This window comes from Synchiropus splendidus, chromosome 12 (assembly GCF_027744825.2).
Source record: "Synchiropus splendidus isolate RoL2022-P1 chromosome 12, RoL_Sspl_1.0, whole genome shotgun sequence".
In the NCBI taxonomy this organism is placed as follows: domain Eukaryota; kingdom Metazoa; phylum Chordata; class Actinopteri; order Syngnathiformes; family Callionymidae; genus Synchiropus; species Synchiropus splendidus.
Genome location: NC_071345.1, coordinates 5,726,969 through 5,751,185, shown reverse-complemented (window position 1 = coordinate 5,751,185; position 24,217 = coordinate 5,726,969). Strand labels below are relative to the sequence as shown.

General features: G+C 43.6%; 1 protein-coding gene across 1 annotated transcript in view; it reads right to left on the bottom strand.

The window, feature by feature from the left end:
- Positions 1-24,217, bottom strand: part of opn5 (opsin 5) — a 33,477-nt gene that overhangs the window by 4,221 nt on the left and 5,039 nt on the right. Inside the window, exons 2-6 of the mRNA XM_053881170.1 lie at positions 18,704-18,850; positions 11,330-11,449; positions 4,606-4,776; positions 539-873; positions 216-460 (exon numbers count right to left, since the gene is read on the bottom strand). Coding sequence (XP_053737145.1) covers positions 216-460; positions 539-873; positions 4,606-4,776; positions 11,330-11,449; positions 18,704-18,827 — 995 coding nt within the window. The 5' untranslated portion in view covers positions 18,828-18,850. The remainder of the gene's footprint in view (positions 1-215; positions 461-538; positions 874-4,605; positions 4,777-11,329; positions 11,450-18,703; positions 18,851-24,217) is intronic.

Below are 24,217 nucleotides of genomic sequence, written 5' to 3'. Positions count from 1 at the left end.
ACACGATTCTGTATCATCGCTAAGCTCCGAAAGTGAACATATAAAGACAGAAGGTTTTTTTTTTCTAGTTTCCAGTTGAACAAGAAGTTTTGGAAGTGGTCGAGCTTTTGGCAAATGCTAAGTTTTTTAGCTTTACTAAGCGCCCAGACCATGAGCCATCCTGCCACAGCATTTCCGGCCATCACGCCCGACGTGACAGCAAAGAAGACTCTTACCGTGAAGTTCTAAAGTGCCTGCGTCTCTTCAGGAAGCCCATGCACTGTGATTTGGCGCAGCTGTTTTTCAGGTCCACCAGCTGGTAAATGATGGGGTTGTACATTGCAGAGGACTTGGCCAGCAGAGTTGGGATCACAGAAACGGGGATGGGAACGGAGTCTGGCTCACCGAACGCTGATACCACTGACACCACCGCATACGGGATCCAGGCTATTAAAAACCCTGCGCAAACCAGCATGGCCACCTGAGAAGGACAACAAGGGTGACTCCAACCAAGTCTGGGTAAAGATAAGGTCAGAAAACACAAGGGCTGTTCACTCACCTTTGTGAGCTTTATCTCTAAAGTATGGCTGTTTTTGATGCGGGCGTCAAAGTTTGAGATCTCCTTCGCAGAGGACTTGACTTTGAATATTATCCTAGTGTAGGAAAAGACTATGACTACGGTGGGGAGGATGAGGCAGAAGAACAGGATGGACATGACGAACGTCTGGCCAGAGAGCGAGGCTTGAGCCAGCCACCAATTTAAAGTGCAGGACGTCCCGAAGGGTTCTGGGGCGTAACTCCCCCAGCCCACCAGAGGCATGGTGGCCCAGAAGCCAGCGTACACCCATGTGAAGACCAAGCAGAGGAACATGTGGTGACGCTTGAGCCAAGTGCCTGTCAAAAGAAAGCAAGGCGAGGGTCAAAACAGCCACAAAATCCAGGGAGTTTCCACAACAACACTGCAAATGATGTGGTTCTTGACAAGATAAAAGAAACGTAGACATAAAACCATGATACAAGTTATCTTATTTTATTTTCTTATTTCTGGCGTTTGACTTCTCACTAAAAGCTTATCTCAAGCATAACCTTTTTTATTTTTGTCTATAAAAGACAGGAAATTCTAAAATAAGGAAAATAACTGGTGAAATATATTTTATATCGCTGCCCCTGTTTCATCAAAATAAAACTGAACTCAAGTGTCTATTGTTGTTTCAAGCACTGTGAGATAATGCCATATCACAACTCAGTCATTTATTTTACCATCTTAAAACCAGTTTTCTGTGATTTTATCATTTAGTGTTGAGATGTAAATACAGATAGTTGTTGTGTGATTATGTGAATTATACAAAGAGGATTAGGGAGGGTGAAGGAAAAAAAGGCAGAATTCTTGTTTAACTTGTTTAAAGTTCTCACTTCAATCTCAGATTTCTGACTTTAAAGTGAGAATTCTGTCTTTTTTTTTTTCTTCACTGGCCCTAATCCTTGACCGTAGAATTATCTGTCTTGTTCTTCTTATTTGGAATGTTTGTGTTCATGTTTCCCTTTCTTACAAATACAGTTAGCGCTGTAAGGGTGTCCTACGTGTGGAGAGGATCTGTGTTCTGTAACGTCATGTAACAAGTACAGAAACTAGGTGTCAGGGTGTATACCAACCTAACTCAGTGTTTAATCTAGTTTACATGATGTCCTTTTATTGCAGTATGTTTTGTGAAAAAAAAACTTATTAATGATGAGGAAACTTGCTTCAGATTAAACTAAACCAATATCCAGGCATTTCGCCTTGATTTTGGAATTCATGATCTTGTTTCTACTCTGGACATGAAGAGTCATTTTAAGTAATATATATGTGAATTTACTTTCAATAGCTGGCTTTCAGGCTAAATTCAAATACTTATCTAGAATGAAGAGACGAGCATATGGTGCTTATTTCTAGGTTACACACTTCCACCATAGAGTTCTTATTTCCGGTCCAGAGCGACTTGTTTCAGGACTTTTATGCTTTATATTAGTGTTAAAATCTTAAATTTGGAGCACACTTTTTTGGAGTGATCGCAGTGCAGATGGGAAAGTTTCTAGATGAGAAGAACTGACACCAGAGAAGCAGCCGTTTCTCAAGGTCATGAGGGAGCGCAGAAGAGAGCTCTTCAGTTAGCAGTTCATCTGTATTCCACAGTCTCGTAGCAGCAGGCTTCTCAGCAGGTTGTCTGGACTCCACCTCACGCAGATGATTAGGTTCGCTCAATTAGAACAGGCTCATTGTAGCTACTGCTCAGCTGCTAACTCAAGGGTTTCCTGGAAGCCTGTCTTTTGAGGTCTTCCTGGAACATCCTGTTCCCCCGGGGTAATACCAGGGTAGTGGACACGCTGCATCTTAGTTCGGCTAAATATCACTGCCGTCATGACTCCGCTTCCTGGCTCAGTGTCCCTGAGCCATGTTTTGCTTTTTTCCCTCTGTTCCTTTGGCACACGGCTGGAGCCGATTAACCCCTAATCAACTGAGTACTTAAGCACCTGGACTCTAGCAACAGGTGCCAGATCGTCACCTTCTCTCTGTTCCCCAGGAGCGTCACTTCCAGTTCCTTGGACTCACCCGCTGTTTCCCTTTCTTGGGATTTTGGACTTCTCGTTCCCCGTAATTCCCGAGTCGCGTGTCTCTCCCTCTCTGTTCGGCTTCTTGTTTTCTCATGCTAGCTAGCTCATTTAACTCCCGGTTCTCATTGTTTCGGTCTCTCATGCTAGCTAGCTGGTTCTCGTGTCTCCCCCTCTCTGTTCGGCTTGTTGTTTTGTGTGCTAGCTAGCTCATTTAACTCCCGGTTCTCATTGTTTCGGTCTCTCATGCTAGCTAGCTGGTTCTCGTGTCTCTCCCTCTCTGTTCGGCTTGTTGTTTTGTGTGCTAGCTAGCTCATTTAACTCCCGGTTCTCATTGTTTCGGTCTCTCATGCTAGCTAGCTCATTTAACTCCCGGTTCGGTGACGTTTTCGGTTTGGACTTTGTTAGTTTGGTTACTCTTTTCATTCTGTGTTTGCTCTGTTTCTCCCGGTTCGGTGACGTTTTCCGTTGTGTGTTTTCTTGTTTGTTTAATTATTAAATATTTCTAATTTGCTCCTGCCTCGCTGTGGCTTTCACCACTTGCATTTGGGTCCCGCTCCACGTCCCTTCTCTTGATTCGTTACAACTGCAATGCAGGGTTCCACTCGCATGCTTTGAAACAGCGGCTGGGCCCATGATTCCTCACCCAAAACTGGACTGGGATGTCGCCAATGAAGAAGCGATCCAACTGAGAACCGAGGAACCAACAGTGGAGTTTTGACATTGAATTGATGGCAGTAAAAACGCTACAGCAGTCCGTTCCTTCAGGTATTCGGACAGGACGTACACGCCTTAGTTCCGCGAGAAGTTGAGAATTTAGTTATACGTTTCTTTTTTCAAGATTTTTCGGTTGAGGAAACGCACCATGAGCACGTCCACCTCCATGATGTGTGTGGTGTTTTTCTCTTGCTTCGATATTTCCTTGTTTTATCACGTGAGATTTCATGTAGAAACAAAAAGTCACCATTCCGAAAAGATGGGGGGCTTTTATTTAGCCGTAATGGTGCGCCAGAATCCTTTACAAGAAGCAGAGACGCTGCAATGTACAGGAAGCACCGGCATATAATACGGTCAAAGACGCAATGATGCAACTCCCTGGAAAAACAACACCACAGATGGACTCTTCCTCATTTGGGATCTGAACGTCCGCCTCCCCATCAGAATCTAAATCTTCCTCTGGATCTGGTGTCACCAATCAGCACCTTATGAATGAACAAAGCTGTGAGCTTTACGTTGTCCGCAACAAGAATGAAGACCAATATCGACTGAGTGCTGAAGAATCTAGACAAGTTAGTTTTGTTTTTATCTCCTTCAGTGGGTTAGAACCATTTCAGGTTTAGTGTTACGGAGTTGCCCAACATTTAACAAAGGTTTGAGAGATTGCTTGGCCGACTTGGGATCATGGGGCATAACTTAGCTTGTCCTTGTTGTTTTGATATGAAGCTACTCTGTAGAAATGTGAGACAAAGAGTAAACTCACATTCGGGCCCCTCGGATCATGGGTCTACCTTACAAGAAAGGGCTGGTTGTGACGCCGTGTAATGCACCAAGCATCCTCATAACTTCAGGGTGCAAACACAGTTCTGCCGACACCCAGCAGCACAAACATCATCCAAGACCCAGGGTGAAGTGGTAATAGTGAAAATGTCTTTCATTGGTTGATGCCTGCAAGACATCATGTTTGAACCTCAGCAAACTGCAGCTTACTGACGTGAAGGGTGATCCACAGTGACGTGGAGTTGGAGGCAGCTGGAGGCAGCTAACGTTCCAGCCAGATGCGGATCAGAGACTTGGACTTCAACGGATGAATGATCAATACAGCGAGGGATTGAGCTGGTTTTCAACTCGCTGGCGGCTTGTTATAAAATATGCATGAAAAGAGGCTTTAATAAAAATAAAAATGCTCATTTCAGTTGTCCTTAGGCAGCCAGCAACAAATCTCATAGACATTAATGAACTTTTTTTTTTATGTTTGTCATTTGTCGATGTTTAATTCAGATCAAACATTCACAGTAAAGAGTAAAGAAGAGAACCAACCGTATCTGAGATGGCAGATCTTCAGATATCTGTCCAGGCTGACCATGGTCATCGTGATGAGGCTGCCGCACCCGAAGAAGAAGCCGGCCCAGCCGTAGAACTGGCAGCCCTCCCAGCCGAAGGGCCATCGGTGGGAGAGGCTGGATATGATAAAGAAGGGCTTCCCCGTCACTGAGAGGGCGACAGAAAGAGAGAAGACACAACTGTATTGATTTCTTCGTAGAGAGTATATCAACGCCCTCGAGGCTAAGGAGAGAAGGAAGGCGCGGGATTGCTCCAAATAACAAGTATAAGTTCACCGTGGCGGATGTTGTTTTCGATTTCAAACTGATATTTTCAGTCAGAGGTCTCAAACGAATCCATCAAAGGGTGAAGATTTTTATCCCGCAGCACCAGACTCACAATCGAGTGCAGTCTCCAGACACCTGACTGGTGAAACCCTGTGCTGTGTTTGGTTGGATCAGTTTGAAGCGCCTGGTCCAACGCTGTGTTCCATCAACCTCCGAAGTGAGAAGTCTGAGATGGTCAGTCAGAAAAGAAGACAGTGACCCAGGACCGCGGTTCTCACACAGGCTGTGTCCAACACAAATGAGTGGAATGTTTGCGATGTGAAGTGATGATCAACCTTTCCTTATTGTCGTTTTTTGTCAGTTGCAACCTCGCAATCCATAAGTGGAATCAAGGTCAGAGCTGAATACAGAAACATAACTGACTAAAGGTGTCAATATGTCTCACACAAACACAACATTTTTCAAACAACGGAGATCATGTCTGTTGGCGTAACCTTGCACAGCAAAGTAGCTGGAACTTGAATGAAAATACAATGTGCATCTTATGTTCTGCGTTATGAGCAAAATAAAACTTACAGTACATGCGAACCCTGTCACCCGCTCGGTCAGGCACTGCTTTTACCGTAGAACCGTATTTAATGTCTTTCCTGCAATTTCCCCACAATGGGATCTCGAAGGTCTGATGTCTAATGTAATGTAATGTAATCTAATGTAATCTAGTCTAATCTCATCTAAACCCTTTTTACGGCACTGAACTATTATAAATGTGATTGAATTATTTAATCTGTTACACTTGTGGTATATTACATTGATTCAAAACATCTGCCGTATTGAAAACACTCAGTCCATCTCTTCATATGTGCAGCCAGATGTGTGAGTTTAGTTCCACATTCCACAAGCAACAGGCATATTCCACCTATTTAGTCACAATAAGGGATGCGCCTATATCTTTTTTTTTTTCCAAAACTAGTAGTGTACGAGTACTTGCCTTTGAGTACCCAGTGATGCAGATACCAGGGGGGTGTAACAAAGGTCCAACAACCACAGAGATTGAGATCAGTGCAGTATATGTCACCAAAATGAATATTTTACTTAAGAACCTCTGAACTCATGTAATAGGTGATGTAATAACTGATGTAATAACTGATGAATAGCGCCAAACGGTCCAGAATTTTCCCAGAAAACCTGGTAGCCATAGAGGCAGAGTTGGTGATGTAATGAAAAAACAGATTCTATCAGCACAGTTTTCCTTGGAATCAGCCACTGGAGCAGCTTCGAGCTCTCACACATGCATCACACGTCTAGTGAGTTTCGCACGAAGGTTTTGAATTCTAGACGTGGATTTGTTTGTTGCTGTTGCTGTTTGTTTATCATGGAGATGGAGAATGAGGTTTGTATTGACCCACGTAATATTACTACCAGATGAACTCAGCCAGGCACCGGCACCGTCTACTTGACCCCGGGGGACAGGTATCTATATGTATTCATTCTCTGTGGAAGCATGGGAGGAAAAAATGAGAAAAAGAAGGCTACACATGCGACAGTGAGACAATGCATGTCGTCACTTTGAGTTATCAGGTGGATGGACATTTCCAAATATGACCTCAATTTATATTTGGCATATAACATAGCTGGCTATTTCACTCAGTTTGTCAGGTTTATCAAGAAACGTCACTTCAGTGTGGTTATTTTTTTCTCTAGTTTTTCCATTCAAAGGCTTGGTTTATTGGACAACAACTGCCTAGTGACGCTTGTGTCGCCCACAGAGGAGGCTGGGTTTCTTGGAGCAGTTGTTAGGTCTCCCTGAGAGACCTGGAGAGTCGCTCTGTCATCTGCTGCAGACTTGAACAGCATCCAGGTTACCAGCCAGTCGTCAGGACACACCAGCCCCACCATCTATAAATAACTCACGTGTGGAACTGTGAGCTCATATTCAGTCATACGGTCCAATCCATCGGAGAAACAGCGTTCCTACGGTCCAACATAGGCATTTGAGAAACGTGTATTTAAGTGCATTTAGTTGTATCTGATTCTATTGGTATTTTTCTGGATATATTTTGAAATAATTCAAATTTAAAATCCATCATTTGCATACTTTTTCCATGAATTACATCTGTTAAAAAAATATTTTTGGACTCTTTAATTGAATGTCATATTGCAACAGTTACACTTTTTCTTTTCTTTTCACAGTTCACCTTTGCCTAATACCGTAATTTCCGGACTATGAGTTGCTACTTTTGTCTCGTGGTTTGAACAGCGACGCAGCTAATATAAGGATTTTTACAGGCTAAAGAGCATCATGATGGCAAAATATTGAGCTCTGAATATGTGCTGTTTTCAGCTCCGCCCTGAGAGCCAATCTCCTGGAGGATGGGACACGAGAGGCAGCAGCCGAGACCGGCTGCGGTGTTGGAACTTGAGACACTTGGGCAAAAACAGGGCATTTTAGTACAAATAAAAGATGTGAGGAGTTGATGACTCAAGTTCAGAACATTGCCCAGTTTGTTTCATGAGTCAGTCTCCATGCTGGAGCCCGTTTTCCAGACAAGTTTAGAAGTGATCCTCATGCATTTTTAAGCACCACTGACCTTTCTACGGTGCAGACAGCACCACTGCACCTGCGGCTTATAAACCAGTACGGCTCATATATGAACAAGAGCCATTTTCCATCTTAAATTTAGTGGGTGTGGCTAATGTTCTGGTCCGCGCTCTAGTCCGGAAATTACGGTAATTATACACTGTAGTCTTACTGAACCATTTTCATCACTCCGTCCAGGATTTTTCTCCAAAATAACTTGAGTTTCTGGATGGACTGCTTCTTCTGCATAGCGCCCCCTATATTTTTTATATGAACGTGACTCCTCTCAACAATGAGCGTTCAGTAGCGTTCCATTCAACATGGCGGTGCAGTGTAGCGCGAGCAGTCACGTTCTGGCACTCTTCGTTTGATATTACCGACCCAGAACAAAACTACTGATCCAACAGCTTGACAGTAGAAAAGACAGAAGTGTTCCAACTTCCCCTGAGGTCTACTTAACTTTCAGTTAATTATAGCAACAAATCCTCTGAGTCAGACAGCCATTTATTTGACAGAAGCTGCTGCACGACTTCAGCGGGTATTTTTTTGTTTCTTAACTGGAGGATGAAATTATTTCCTCAGAGCATCTTCCATTAATGAACAGCAGCCCGAGATCACTGACACGTATGAGCTCCGTTCGCACTTCCTGCGACTGGAAAATGAGCTAGATAGATAATAATGAATTTCGGCTTTTAAAAAGACTTTTCTCTAGAGTCTAGTAGATTTAAAGAAAAGAAACAGCACTGCAGTTTTTGTAGAGGGATCTGAAAATATGCCAGTTATACGTTTTTATGAAATGAAGCCAAGGTAAAAGTATGTTCTATATCAGTAAGGAAATGAACTGGAAACTGAACTTAAATAGAAAAACACTGAAGCTCAGGTTCAAGTGCAACAGGAAGAGGGGGTGCGTTCCACTAGTGTTCAACTGCAGCACAGTCTTTTTGTGAGCAATGGAAAATGACATTTCAACTTATATTTAGCCCTTATGGGCGGAAACGTATGGATATGGGAGTTGCATTATTGTTACTGTTATTTTCTGGTGGAACACAACAGTAAAAAGTGCCACTTCATTTCCATCTGCCACATTCAAGATGTCAAGTGCAAGTGGATTTTTCACCGATGTCTTACAAGGTGAAACAACATTTTTTTGTCTGGTATGAAGTTCACAGACTGGAAGTAAAGTTCCCAGACAACTGAGTTGGAAAGGTTCGAGCGCCATTCATGTCCAGTGTCAGAGCAACCATCACACCATTCACCTGCAGTCGACCTGTCTCTGACCTTTGCTCAACATCAGACTTTACAGCAGCAGACAATGCAATAAATTGACGGAACTTGAATGAATGAATAGTTATTTCAGTCGCCTCGAACACAGTGTAATTACATTCGACTTCCGTACGACCTCCAGCATTATAAAACATTACACAGCATCATTATTGATCCGTTATATACAGAGATTGAGAAGAAGCAGAGTGAGGAACGGTTCATATAACTTCTGATCCTCAATGAAAGGTTGACCAGAATATTGAGAGCGTCAGACGCTCCTTTAAAGTTGGTCAAAGGGTTTAAAAAAATCAGTCCCTCCGTTGTGGAACCGACAGTTCGAGCAAAACATGCCGCAATGTCAGGCAAGCATGTGACCTGAGGCTGCTCTCTCACTGGTTTCCCTCCTTTTTCCACTGTAGGAAAGACGACGTTCCTGTCTAACCGAAAACAATTTCAAAACAAGTGCATTTATCACGCAGAAAAGACAAACAAATCCAACAGGAGAGAAGTGCCCACAGGCAACACACAGTTGACAACGTTGCTCTCCATAGGTAGAAGTGAAAGTGAGTAGCAATGGAGAAGAGGATAATAAGGTTTCAGGGAGAAGACAGCACCCTATTTGCATAATATTTCCCACAGCACTGTTATTTTCTGAAAGTTTATTGTCAACATTTAAAAAAAAACAAGTCAGTGAAAATGTCAAAGTGGGGAGAGTGCGCGTATTTTGGCAGAAAGGTAGCTCTGTCTGACAAATTCACGAGGATTTTAGCGCTAAGACGAATGGTATTTCTGCTGTAAAAGTTCACTCCTGGAAGTCCAAACCTTGACATTGACTTCTACCTCTGAATGACCCGCTGTTTTGTTTCTGTTTTTGGTTCAGTCACAAGGCTGCGGCAGGAGAAACACTTTCTTAGTAAGTGGCTGCTGGGCAAACACATGCATGGGTTTGTTCACTGTGCACATCGGAGGAATCCTGGTTCACAAACAAGTCAGAAGGCCAGATGGAACCCCTGAGAGCTGATGTGATTTTCTGCAGTTCAAGCCTGTAAATGGACCTTCGTATAACTGCAGCCTTTCGTGCTGTAATGACAGTTGGACTTGATAAAAAACAGTGTACACGGTTGAGTTATCGTGGCTTATCTTTCTCTTGCTATTAGAGCCAGGAAATGTGAGATGACAATCTTGACACTGTCAGCAACTTCGCTCGCAGGTTTAAAACCTCCTCCGAGGTTATCTGAGCCTGACTTGTCCGCGAGCAAAATAACTCGCAGGAATGAATGGGTTACATTCATGAATGTTGCTAACGTGACACGGAGCAGATTAAACTGCAGATCTGGATCCAAGCTGTCTTTTACAGATACATAGCGAAGGGACTGCAGGGGGCATTCACCGGGACACTGCACCATAAATGTGCTGCCTTTTCAGGCTTCATTATGTTTCAGTGAGTCTGGTGCATTTTAAATCGCAGAAAACCTGAAGAATTGCTTTTGTTTTGGTCCCGATGCCTCTGAGAGGGCGGGGCACACCCTCGACAGGTCACAAGTCACATGTAGATAAAATCACCAGCACACATATATACACACACATCATCAATGAACCGCTGTACGAACAGCATGGAGACTGTAGGAGCGCCGGAGGGAAACCCACATGACCTGAACCCAGAGGTGCCTCAGTCTGGATTTGACAGATGCACAGCTCTGAGGCACGAACCACGATGCTGACATACAGACTCCGCCAATGACACACCTTCCACAAGTCATTCAACCATTGTACTGTACTTTCAATAGCGGCAAAGACGTCCTCTGACCACCACTGATGTTGGAGTGACCCAAGTTTGGCGATTAAATCCTGTGTCTTATGTAGTCAAGTTTGCTGGAACTGGTTGACTGGTGCGAGTGAAGTTTAAATCCTTCAAAACCTTCAGGAATCCGGATGGAACGACACAGGTCCTTGTCCCATTCTCAACATGAAAATATGCCCAGAACTTTTCAGGTTCTTCAGCTAACCGACGAGGAGCGATCACTCATTGCGTACCACCAAAACAAATAAATATCAAGTCGTATGAATACGATGTTATGAGAGACAAGTTATGAAAGCAATGATGGGGCGATTATCCGACACAAGCTTCAGTGGACAGGACGTTGTGATGTGATAATGACAGGATTGTAGAGCTCAATAACACTTAAGACAACTGCAGTTCTTCATCACAGTCGTCTTCAGGATCTGACACCTGAAGAAGCTTCCTCGTCTGTCATTTTATTTTTCTTCCGAGCATTAATAAACCAACAATGCTGTGCCACTTAAGTGAGCGATTAAAACAGCGGTGCACCATGATGTGTTCACACTAACATTGGCGACAATTGTCTGGTTTGTTTTATGCTATTATTTGTCGTCGCACTTTACCCAACTTGACAACTTTCCTGTTTCATTTCAGCAAATAACAGGTGCAGTATATAAAAGAAGAGAGTCAAAAATCTATCAACATCAGCTTGGAGGACAACCAAAAAAACATGTTTTGTACGCGTATAGACACCATCGACAATGCTTCACAACCATTGCTCTGAAGCCAGTCAAAGAAGAAAAAGTACCGTACCTGATATGCCGAAGTCAAAGATGGCCAGGTTTACGGTCATCAGCTCCGGCGGCTTCAGCTTCGTCTTCCGTTTAATGGTGGTAAAAAGGACGTATCCGTTCCCCGTGGCAGACAATATTCCTGAAGAGAGGAAGATATGCTTGTTGTTGGGAAACACAAGATTAAATCCATAGACACGTAAACATATTTGGAAAGAGTCACAGCGCTATAATTGGAGGCAATCACCGTTTAATTCGCTCACATCCAATTACCATATGTTTTGTGCGAAGACCGGAAATTGAGGTGGTGTCTTTCGCCATGCAGATCCATGAAAACAGCCCACCGAAATCTGAACCTCTTTAATTGCACTGTTTCAGTTATGCATTCACATCCACCGCAACACATCTATTCTTTCAGAGACTCACAAAAGCAACATCTCTTGCCTTTTTTTATCCAGGGACCCTGACCTGGGTTTGAGCACCATTAGGAGCGAAAAGATGACCAATTGATGCAACCACTTCACCTTAGTTCACACCCCTTTTGCACTGGTTCCATGGAACGACTTTAGCGTGGATAAATGGATGGATACGAACCAATGGACTGAGACTACCCATCTGAAAGACTGCGCGCCACAGGAGGTCCTTTCATCCTGCGGCAATAAAACTGTACCATTCACGCCTGTCAATTCACAATGAAATATTGTTTTGGTATGTTCTTTTCTTTCATCTCATTCTGTTTTTAACCTGCTTTATTTTTGCACATTGTATATAGCCACCACCCATACTCTCCCGCACTAGATAGATAGATAGATAGACAGACAGACAGACAGACAGACAGACAGAGAGATAGATAGATAGATAGATAAATGGATGATAGATAGATAGATAGATAGATAGACAGACAGACAGACAGGCAGGCAGGCAGATAGACAGACAGACAGACAGACAGACAGATAGATAGATAGATAGATAGATAGATAGATAGATAGATAGATAGATAGATAGATAGACAGACAGACAGACAGACAGACAGACAGACAGGCAGGCAGGCAGATAGACAGACAGACAGACAGACAGACAGCTAGATAGATAGATAGATAGATAGATAGACAGACAGACAGATAGACAGGCAGGCAGATAGATAGATAGATAGACAGACAGACAGATAGACAGATATATAGATAGATAGATAGATAGATAGATAGATAGATAGATAGATAGATAGATAGATAGATAGATAGATAGATAGATAGATAGATAGATAGATAGATAGATAGACAGACAGATAGAAAGACAGACAGACAGACAGACAGACAGACAGACAGACAGACAGACAGACAGACAGACAGACAGACAGATAGATAGATAGATAGATAGATAGATAGATAGATAGATAGATAGATAGATAGACAGACAGACAGACAGACAGACAGACAGACAGACAGACAGACAGACAGATAGATAGATAGATAGATAGATAGATAGATAGATAGATAGATAGATAGATAGATAGATGAATGGATGGATGGATGGATTCAGTCAAGGACTGGCAACTCGACTTGGACCAGAGGGTCACTTTCCCCCCTGCGACCAGATCCCGTCCGCTGGTCCAGTGCCACCCTGCTTGGCTCGCCTGCATCACCCCTGAGAGGATGCCATGCTGGAGGCATATGAATGTGGGAAGCTTCACACAGGCTAGATGCGGCTTAGCAGCCAGCACAACAGCAAAGCCGTCGCGGGTAAACAGTGTTCAGATTGTGTTGTTGGTCCATGAATTGAAAATGACAAAACGTTTTCCGGTGACATCTCCATGCAGCTTAATTCCATCTGGAGGAGGTTAACAAACACAGTCTCCTCCTTCTGCCAGAGCACATTTGCGGTGCATTAAAGATGACAAGCGGAGCCCTCGGGCCGCAGCCATCACACCAGGCTGTCAACACCCGGAGAAGCACCACCACTCGTGTCTTCAATTATCAATTCACTTGAGAGAAACGCTCTGTGGTATACAAGAAAAATCATTGGGTAATTTATAACTCATGGTTCGCCATTATGAAAGACATCAGGAAAGACACTTCCTTACTCCTTGCACTGTACTGTAATCCAAAGTCCAATCCTAGTGGCTTTTTTATTCGAAGATATCCTGAATATGTCATACGTTTTCATGCTCTGATGTCTACGGGTGTTTGTTTTTTTCATATTTCATAGGTCAACATGAGGCAACCGCACCACTGACTGACACTCAATCCCCAAAACACCTGCGGTAATACGGTGTACACACAGTGTTTATAGACCATCTGGCTTGCTAGCACACCTCAGATGTGAAGGCAAACAAACCAGGCTTTGGCCCAATAATAGAGTCCACCTGGAGAGGTGGATTCCGGACTGAAGTCGGAGGTTGGATATTCCGCCGCGCGAGAAATAAAACCATTTTTGGCGACGTATTAATATGTGTGACAGCAGAGATGGCGACATCTTTGTTGAACATACCAGAGTGGGAGCTGGGAAAATGGGACATTACCGCATGAGCAGAGGTGTCAAGTGTCAAAGCCAGGGGTGAAATAAGCTGTGGCCCACCTCTAGGATGAAAGCCACAAAATCAGTGACCTTGTTTTGTCAATAACAGAATACCTGATGAGGAGAATTGGCCTTTTGAAAAAGCTTAACCAGCAGGCGTTGGATCACAGCTTTGCCTTCATATTGATCTTTTCTCTCAAAGTCAGAGACCATAGTTGGAAAGTATGAAGTAACCAGTCCAGAAGGTAGGTTCCAAGTGCTGGGGTTGATCTATCTTGTGTCTCTCACAGTGCTCCCTCGGAAGCCGCAACAACTGCTCACACAGTAGAGCTATACCGCGCATAAACTTGAGCTTGCAAGAAGCAGCAGCAGCTGCGTAGGGTGCAGGCGATGGAAGGCAGACACTCGCACTCGCATGCAGATGGATTCAACTTGTAGTTGCATGATATTCACTCCACAAGCACAAAGATTTAAGTGAAGCATCGATGAAACTGAGGATGGAAACTGGTTTAACGGAAGCTAGAACTCTACAACTATCAGTGGCCATAATTTCACTTAAACAAATAATACAATACTGTAAGATAGATGAGGTTTCATGACACAGTATTGCAAGGTAGATGAGGTTTCATGACACAGTGTCCTGGTTTTCAGAGGCCACCATAGGCACTGTCTGCTGTAAAGTGTTTGTACAACTAATTCATTGCAACCTCACATCATTTTTAAACCAGTAGCACCATCGAGTGGCCTCAACCCTGAAATACTGTTTCATGACACCTCATCGACCCATCACTAGTTCTAATGCACTCCCCTCCTGGTGTTGTAAGCTCTGAACAGTGACCCGAAAGAAGACCCTTCAGGATAAAGCAGGACTGGATTCTCCTGTGAGTGAAACAGCCAGACGCTTGGAGTCGAACTGCTGCTCCAGAAAGTGGATATTTCAGCAATTCCTGGCGCTTGTCAGCTGCTATCCACAAGCACAGTCAACTGATGCCTATCAAAACAATAAATGCACTGTTTAGTCGAAAGAAATGGGTAGCAGCATCTAGTTAGGTCCACACTGTGTGATGCTTCACAGTCATGGGTGAGCAAACCTTGAAATAGAGGCAAGGCAACATGGCTGCTGGAGACGTTCTTCAGTGACCTGGACTCTAATAATCGTGTCGTTCCGCTGTCAATTCCTACAGGGGCTTCGAAAAGACACTGTCTTGAATATTACAGGATGAAGCAGCTTAAGCTGAGCTGATGTCAATAACCTTAGCACAATAGAGGTTCGCAACGCTGGTGAGAATAACAGTGTTGCTCATGCTTCAACACATCGGTGGATTTGTTCTCAAGCTCTCGCAGGATGTCTTCACAGGTGGTGGGTGTTCAGCAGGGCTTAAATGGAATGGAGAGCGCTTTGACTCGGTTAGCTCGCTGTTAATTGTTTTCATTTTCTGACCATTTTTCATGTTCCACTGGCAGCTGGAGAAGGTTCCTTTCTGGGCCAACGGTTTGCATTGATGAGGTTTAATAGGGGCAGCTTGGAAATATTGGGATTTTGTGGGATCGACTTGAAATAGATCCGCGACTCAGATGGATGGGTTCGCTGTGAGGCTCCACTCCTTGTTTTTTTTTCCCCTTACATGCCTATGGAATCTCACCATCAGCATGAACTGTACGACTTGGAATCCAGCTGCGGCTTTTCCAGTGTGAGACAAGTCAAGTCGGCTCATACGACTCCGGTGTTTCAAATTTTTACCATCTTTTCAGTGACAGCTGAGTCCATACACAAGGAAACCACATGGCCGTCTTTGCTGGCCCAATGATCCTAAAGGAGTCACACGCATACAAGGGTTTGTTGACACATGGAAATGAAAATTCTGAAGCTTATATCTGTGGTGCACCCCGGTAATTTCAACACAGCTCACCGCACACATAGATACCGATGAGGAGGAGTGGGAGGGGCCATGGAGCTCGCCAGCTCATGGTCAGGAAATGAATCTCACACAAACCCCCATCAAATATCAAATACATTTGAGCAAAGTTAGTCACTTTTTTTATGTCAAGAATTTAAGAATGAAGAAAAAAAAATGGCAGGGGGGCACTTTTTTCTAACTAGTGAACAGGGCGGGGACTAAGTGACTTTACGACTCAGGTGTTATAATTCAAATTCAAAGCATCTTTTCAACGACTTCCTGTTCAGACCATACATGAGGAGACTTCACGACCCTCTTCACTGGCCCAAGCAGGAAGATGAAAAACACCCAAGACGTAAGGCTACAAAGTGGAAGGACCCTGGGGCTTTCGCCGTCCTTGGTCAGCAAAGGGCACATTCAGAGCAAAAGACAAGTTCCACTATCAAAACGGAATCCGATATTTTGTCCAGCTGCCGAGCCGTTGAACCTTGCATTGCATTGATAGATGTGTCTGTCGCTTCATTATACCCCACACCGCCAATAAAGCAGAGCAATTTAAAAAAAAATTCAGCGATAGCAGCAGGAGCATTTCTCCACAAGCCTCAGGTGAAACCTGCTTTTTTCTCCTGCGTACGTGCCGCTTTCCTTCCTCACCGGTGCAGCCTCCAACACCATGGTCACCGCTCGCCTTGTGCGTGGGAACAATGGCTTCAGAGCCAGAAGTCCAAATCTCTGCAAATCAATGGCCCTCATTCGCACTGCACCCAGCAGCCGTCTCCAGAAAGAATTCAGCTGAGATTATTGATTATCTCTGCTCCTAAACAAAAGGTCAGCTGTCCTCAGAGGAACAAGCTCCACGCGTGGGTTGAGGGTGAGAAAGCCTGGAGGACACCTGCGTCAGAGCGCCATGTGAGGATCCAGGTTCACGCTCCCAGCAAGGGTCGCCTCCTGCAGGGCTGGATTGATGGACCTTTTGGCTCCGACGTGCTTCGGTCGACAGGATGCTGCTTTGGCCTCAGTCAGCTGATATGAGCATCTAACTGGCTTGTCGTTGATGGTTCCAAACTCTCATTGTTCAAGTTGAAGGAGATGTAGCTCAGACGGTAGAACGGGATGTTTACGATCAAAGAATGTTTCATTACAAGGAAGTTGTTGTTGTTGTGTTTTTTTCTTTGTTTTGTGATTAATTCGTCTTTGTATTTATGTTGAAAATTGTATGAAGAAATATGATTTATTTATTTTTCATAACTCAAAAAAACAAAAAAAAACTCCTAGGGTAGTCGGTCTGTGACTGAGAGGTCGGCCGGCTCCATCCCTGCTCCCGACATGTTTGCGTGGTTGTGTCTCTGAGCAACACATTTCACATGCCGCGCTGCGTCGCAGCCTACTGCCGTCAGTGTGTGGATGGGTGACTTGGTGTAAAGCGCTTTGGTTGCTGGATCAGCAAGGACAAGCTCCATATTCACCGTTTTTAAAAGTTAGAATGATTCATCTGACCCTGAATGAGGCATTACAGAGTCTCAGTCCTCTGTGGCAAGTTACCTTCTGTCTGACACCTTCAGCCTTGACGCATGTTTTCAACTCTACTTGTTTCTTGTTTTCCATTCATTCTCACATTTTTACTTTCTGCTGCCATATCGCACTGTTGAACACACACGATCAATATCTAACTTTCACGAGCAGCTTATCGATGCCTCAGCACATTGGGATTAAAAGCCGCCGGGGCTTGTTGATTCATTGGCCACGATGATAATGACGTGAACCTCCTTCCAGGTCATTAACTGGGCACTAGACGAGGGACTCGAACCAGCCAGTCAAAGGAGTTGGAGCTCACTGATGAGCGGAGTAACCAGGTGGTTGCTATGTACGCTGGCACATGAAAACAAAACAAAAGAAGCCACAGAAAAGAGTCAGAGTATGAACAGGAGACGGTGGATTAAATACCCAGATATTATATATCTGTTTTAGGGGTGGGATTCGATTAAAAAATGTATCTAGTTAATTCGGTTTAAGGGTTGGTTTAAGAATATTTGCCACAAGAAGAAAACAAAATATTGTTTATTTTGCATCAGTTTGACAATAAATCAGGATGGTGTCTATATTCAAGTTTGTATATCACCTTATTTAAACTAAAGCTCTTTTAATGTCTTGAAAATATTTGTATAAGAATTTCAAGTCCATTCAGAGTAGTGGAAACCCTGGTCATTGTGTAGTGAAAAACCTCCCTGAACCAAAGCAAACAGATGCTTTTGTTTGCTTTTGTTCAGGGATTCCTCCATGTTTGTTGTTGTTGTTATCATCCTAGCTGCCACGTGTCTTGTGCATCAGTGGGATCGGTGGACCAGGAACTGCTGCACTGACAAAGGTTCCCTGTTGTCTGGAGAGCAAACTCTTCAATTAATCTAAATGTTTTTAAATTTATTTATCATATACTGATACAGAAGCTGAAAAGTTCCATGTCAAAGAGCCATGCATAAACAGTTTATTCCGATTTAATTTCTTTTAAATTCACCATCAATTCTCCTTCCACACAAACTTCAACACGACTAATGTATTAAGTTACGCTTCAATCAATTCTGAACCTCCTGATATGAGTCATTCCTTTTTGTTGGGTTTCAATCGCGGTCTTTTTTTCCCTCCAACTAAAATGAAGGTCATTCAGTAGTATTTATGAGTCAACACAATTCAGTGGGAAACATTGGATGGAAATGCCACGAAGAAATGCAACATTTAATTGAGTATGAAAGTAAGTTTGCTGCGTCTGTCATAAGGGGGGTGACGTTTTGAAGGGTGTGTTCCAGCGCTGTTGCGTGGACCAGAACATTCTCACGAGGCAGAATCTACCGACATACATCTTGATAGTTCGTGTACTTTCCTGTCGTGAACCACTGTTCGTGTGCTCAACTGTCGCTGGACACTTCCTGTGCGTCCACATCCCTTCACTGTCTGGTCAGACGGTGGCATGCAGAGTGAAAGCAACTGACCTATAACGCAGATGTACAGCGCTGCAATGATGTCGGCTTCTTTGGAGAGTTTGGAGGCGAAGGGGTCATCGCGAAGGTAGTAGTGCGGGACATACAGGTGGGGAGGCCACGTCTTGTTCGCCATCGCTGCCGTCAGCCAGGAATGTCCTGCCAAGTGGAGGAAAGGGTTGAAACAATGAGGCCACTTCCTCAGATTACATTTAATGAACACCATGTAACACTCAAAGTGTTGGTGAAGGAAGAGAAAACTGCGGAATAATTCATTTTAAAAAAATCGGAAAAAACATCTTGGTCTTGTTTTTATTGTCGTTTTCATTTATGGAAACATCTCTGGTCTCTTGTCACTGTTACACGACAGAACTTTTCTGTTTGAAATCGCTGCGTTTTGTGACCTAGGGGCCTCAGAGATTATTATTATTATTATTATTAAATTGGTATATGTGACTCAGTTTTTTCTCTCCAGTTGAATTATGCCACTCGATTTTTGCCGCTGGGAGATCTATTTCAGATGGATCCCAATGGGAGGAAGTCAGTTTTTTTATTTCCCATTTCATCCTCAAATCTAACTATGTATTTATCCATTTTAATGTCATGATTTTGATGTATTTGTCATATGTATGTGTTGATTAATTAATTGCTATGTGTATTATTTTCATTTACATTTGTGTCTCACAGCAGATTGAAGTGACAGATAAGTGTTGCCAAAGTGTCAAACACCTATTCTATACAACTGATTCTCTTCCCTCATGGAGTGGAGGGGGTGGAGCCAATGTTTTCAAAGACAAACTGTATAAGAAGAAGTGTACAGAGAAATGAAGCCAATGTGAAAGAGTCTGCTGGAACTCTTCAACTCTCAAAACCCTCAGCAACCCCTCAAAAAGAAAACATTACTGTAATTTCTGCCAAATATGAAACAAACATTTGCTTTCATGAAAACGCTTTTGAAAGGCTGATAGAGACAAAGTGAATTTTTCAAAATCCACCCATCCAAAGTCATGTTTTGCATCTTTCATTCACAAAATATTTCAAAGTAAAACTGTCACACAGAGCACTGAGGGCGAGTGATGGGTGGATGAGGTATCACGAAACAGTATTGCAGGGTTGCTGAAACAGTGTCCTGATTTTCAGAGGGCACTAGATGGCGCTCTTGGTTTAGAAATGATGTGAGGTTTCATTGAATGAGTTGCTCAAGTCCAAACATTTTACAGCGCCCTCTGGTGGCCTCTGAAGATCAGGACACTGTTTCATGAAACCTCATATACCCACCACTACTAAGAACTTCTAAATCTGCCCATATGAAATGCCTTTTTCGACTGGTGTAACTGCCGTCGACACCGCTGAGGTCACACTCACCCCTCCACCTTCTTTGCCATGTATTATCACCTTGTTATGCCAAGTGGGTGAAACATTTATAACATGGCCTGCAGCTGTGTCACCGCACCTCATGCTCACCCACACACAGACCTCGGAAATTCTAAACACACAGTCTGTTTTTTTCCTGCCAAAATATGCCTTATATTTATTGAAAATATTAACTCATGTTACGGTAAAAGATGCCGCATTCTTGAGACAAAAAATTGCTGCAGACATCAAATAAACATCATAGAAAGAGCCCATGACAGGAAGTTGCCCGTCTGTAGTGCTGAGTGCTAAAGGAGAAATCTTGACGTGGGACTGTCAACAGGTATGACCGAATGTTGCGCAGCGAAACAGTGGCTGATCTTATACTGGAGGAGGAATTATAATATTTAACTGCAATAAAGACAGACTGGAAAACGAAACACTTCACTACATGTTGATAAAGATAGCAGGGATCCTCCTGTGTAGGAGGGGTATATGCAGCTGTAGCCTTGGGGAGGTAAGTTTCATGACACTCCATATTGAAGGGTTGATGAGGTTTCATGAAACAGTCTCCTGATTTTCAGAGGCCACCAGAAATGTTGTGAAATGTTTGGACTAATTCAATGAAACCTCACATCATTTCTAAACCAAGAGCACCATCTAGTGGCCTCTGAAAATTTGGGCACTGTTTCATCAACCCTGCGACACTGTTTCATGAAACCACATCCACCCACCACTAAGGGCAGGATTAAACAGTAGCTTGTGGCATGTTAATGGTGGTGATAGCAACATAGCCATCTCCTGGTTGGACTGATAAAATGTTGACGGTAGGGATGCATCCCTAGTAAAATCAGGTAGCGATTGGTGAATGCCGATCACTACCTGACTGTCGTCATTGCCGACCACAACTGATCACGTGTGACAGCCGGCGCTCAGAGGAAGCCCCGCTGGTTGTGATGCGTCTCCTCCTCCCTCCTCGCTGCTCACTAAGCGGCGGTGTGGTTGCTCTCTCATGTAAAGTTTGCATCCTGCAACACATGCATGGGAACATGTTGTGCAGGGAAGTGCGTTTAAATGAAATATACCATTTAAAGCGCCAGCACTTGACGTAGCACGGAGAGTTTTCTGGGCTCATGAAAGTGAGAGCGCCGGCTCCTCAGCAGCAGGGTGTCGTTTACGTGGAGACGGACTTGATCCGTCAGCGTTTTGGAGTCTGGTGCAGCGTTCGTCAGCCACCTGAATCTGAAACATCCGGACTGGAAACTTTCATAAATGCAGTGCTCTCTGTCTCTGAGTCCCGCCACAGTATGTAAATATTTCACGGACATAGAGTCTCAAGAGATTCACCTGCGACATCTCACATCGAATTAAATGTTTTTCAGTTGTCCTTTTGACAGAATAGTTGCTGCATTCAGCAACGTGTTTCTATTAAAACGTGTCTCACCTAAAATAATTGAATGGTTCATGTAAATATGTAAATAAATATATGTGTCAGTTATTGCAAAACACTTGTAATGTGTTAAATGTTGTTTCGAAACTTTGAATTATAGTTGCTCAAAATGTGGTTTGGAAAGTTTGTCATCTCACTTTAGAGCGAGATGTGTCCACTGTGACATGGTCTTCAGGCAACACGTCCTCACTTCCATGGCGTCTCATATTGACGTTGGGAAACTTGCCTTTTGAGTCCTATACTGACGAATCAATATGTGACGCCATGGGGGTGAGAAGGGGTTGTCCTCAGGTCATGTCGCAACTAGTCACCACATGAACTCATTTGATGAAGGACTAGTCATCGCTGCCTTATTTCTGAGAACGACTCCTGCCTGAGGCCTGGAGGGACCGATATGGTGGAGGCCGATAATATGGACGACAAAGACCATAGAAATCCATGCTTGAAGCACGCGGGAAGCCATTGCAGAGACGTGAAACTGGTGTGGTCTGTTGTGCATGTGAGCTCCGTGGAACCTGCAGTTTTGAAGACCAGAACAGAAGTACTCCTCAGGAACTAAACTCACGTGCAGAGAGTTCAATGGAGAAATTAACTTCTCCGCAGCCTCTGGCGCGACAGTCATCGACAGCTGTAAATACCGAGCGTTGCTTTGTGCGAATGCCATGTGACCGAGATGGCGCTGTGGCCTTCGAAGTGCTTGTGAATTCGCCAGCGTAGAAGTGTGTGACAGATTTCTGATGATGCGTGAATGTGGGAGATGTGGGGTGGCCTTGGTCTCCCAATGAATCCAGTCGTGTCAAACAGAAAAATCACCTACATATTTTTACACATTTTTTTTTATCAAGGACACAAAATGGGTTATTCAGCTGCAGAAACCAAAATAAATTTTCTTTGTTCGGATCACATCTTTTACTACTCATCCAGCTACAAACTAGAACTACAACCCGCTATCACTGTGTAAATCGAGTCCGAACAGAGTGTTGTGCTTCTTCATGTCTTGAGACAACCATTACTGTATATTCTGCAAGAATTTATCTTGGAAAAGGCTATTAAAGGCAAGTCAGTTACGCTTCACTTCAAGGTCTCAATGAAAATGCGACAGTTAATTTGGTCTCAAATTAATATTGACAATAGTGGCAATAATTTGTTGGACAATTTATCGTCCGTATTTTGACCAAAACACAGACTCCACTAGCGGCGTAACAATTAAATGACATCATCGATAACGTCTGTGCATCGATGCGTCGTATTGCTGTAGGTGTAAACACACAGGCCGCAGGATGGGCATCGAGAAGTGGTTGTTATTCAGAAGCAGTGAGACAATATTCTCTGGAATCAGATGTTCATTTCTGTTCCTTCAATTGGTTCCTGACTGAGGTCCGACTCACCACCTCCGACTGACTGCCTCAGTCACAGTCACGAGTGGCGATGGGTCATAGTGTTCAGAAGTGTGGCTTCGGTTTGCTTGTGAAGATAACGCGCCTGAAGGACGAGCAAACCCCTTCGACACCATGGTAGAACGATGAGTGTTCCGTGTTTGGTCTGTGACGCCACACACCCTCAAGCTAACAGCTAGCACGTCAGTTAGCACAGAGCTAACTTGTTGTAAGTTGTAGATGTAGTGAAGCGTCCTCAGTCCCTCTCCTCATCCTATTAATAATAACCAGAACTGAACTAGGGAGCTACTCTGAACACATTGTTTTGCATTATCATTCAAATAAGACCATTTGATGTGGATGTAGATGATCCACAGATATTTTTATGGGATATAAAGAAAGAACTGGAGCTCTCTGTCAACTGTTTCATGCTTCATGCTTCACAGGGTTGATACATGTTCCTGGATTATGTGTCATTATTTTAATATACTTGTTTAATAATGGATGGGGTCGGCGTATCAGAGTGAGATGATTTAAGCAACTTAAGGTCCAACAGAAATTCAAAATAGGTCCAAACAAAGGTAAAAACAATGAATAGATAAGTCGACAAGGAAAATAATAGTTGACTCCACTGCCTCCAAGTCACCACCAGCTCCACTCAGATATCCTCTGTGAGGCCCACACCACTGCACACCACACCGCCTGTGGCTTGAGATTTAAAACAGAATTAGCCTCACACCACTGTCTCCGAAACAACTGATACTAATTATACACATAAAATCCATAACTGAACGTGGGAATGAAAAATGGAATTTGTCCGGAGGGGGTCATTCAGGTTTTTATAGAACATGCTTTCTTCCATTCCAACTGGAAAAGGAACCTTTGTTTTGAGTCTGACCTCCAAGATTTCCGTAGCACAAGGCCTTTTATTGTCACTTTTACCACGCGATTGAGACTGGAATCATCCGGTTAAAACTCTTCACCACTGAAGAAACAAAAGGGGAAAATAAACACTCACTCAAAAAAGTATAATCTCACCAAAAAACATGGCAGTCTATCTTTATTTCGTCGATGTACCTGTTCACTACCTTTTAAACAGTCCCTCCTCCTGCTGGGCTTCGATATTCTCTTTTCAAAAATCAATTCTATGGTGCACCGCTGCAGGTCATAGGGACTCCTGGTTTCTCATGGTTTAGCATAATGGCAGCGCCGTGATGGTTACGCTTGTAAATACAGACGCACACCGCTGAAGAGCTGCGGCTGCCGTTTCTGATGGAAAGACAAAGATGTGACCTGCAATACTAAACTCACTCTCACTCCGAGTCGTGGCATGAATGTTACATTTTG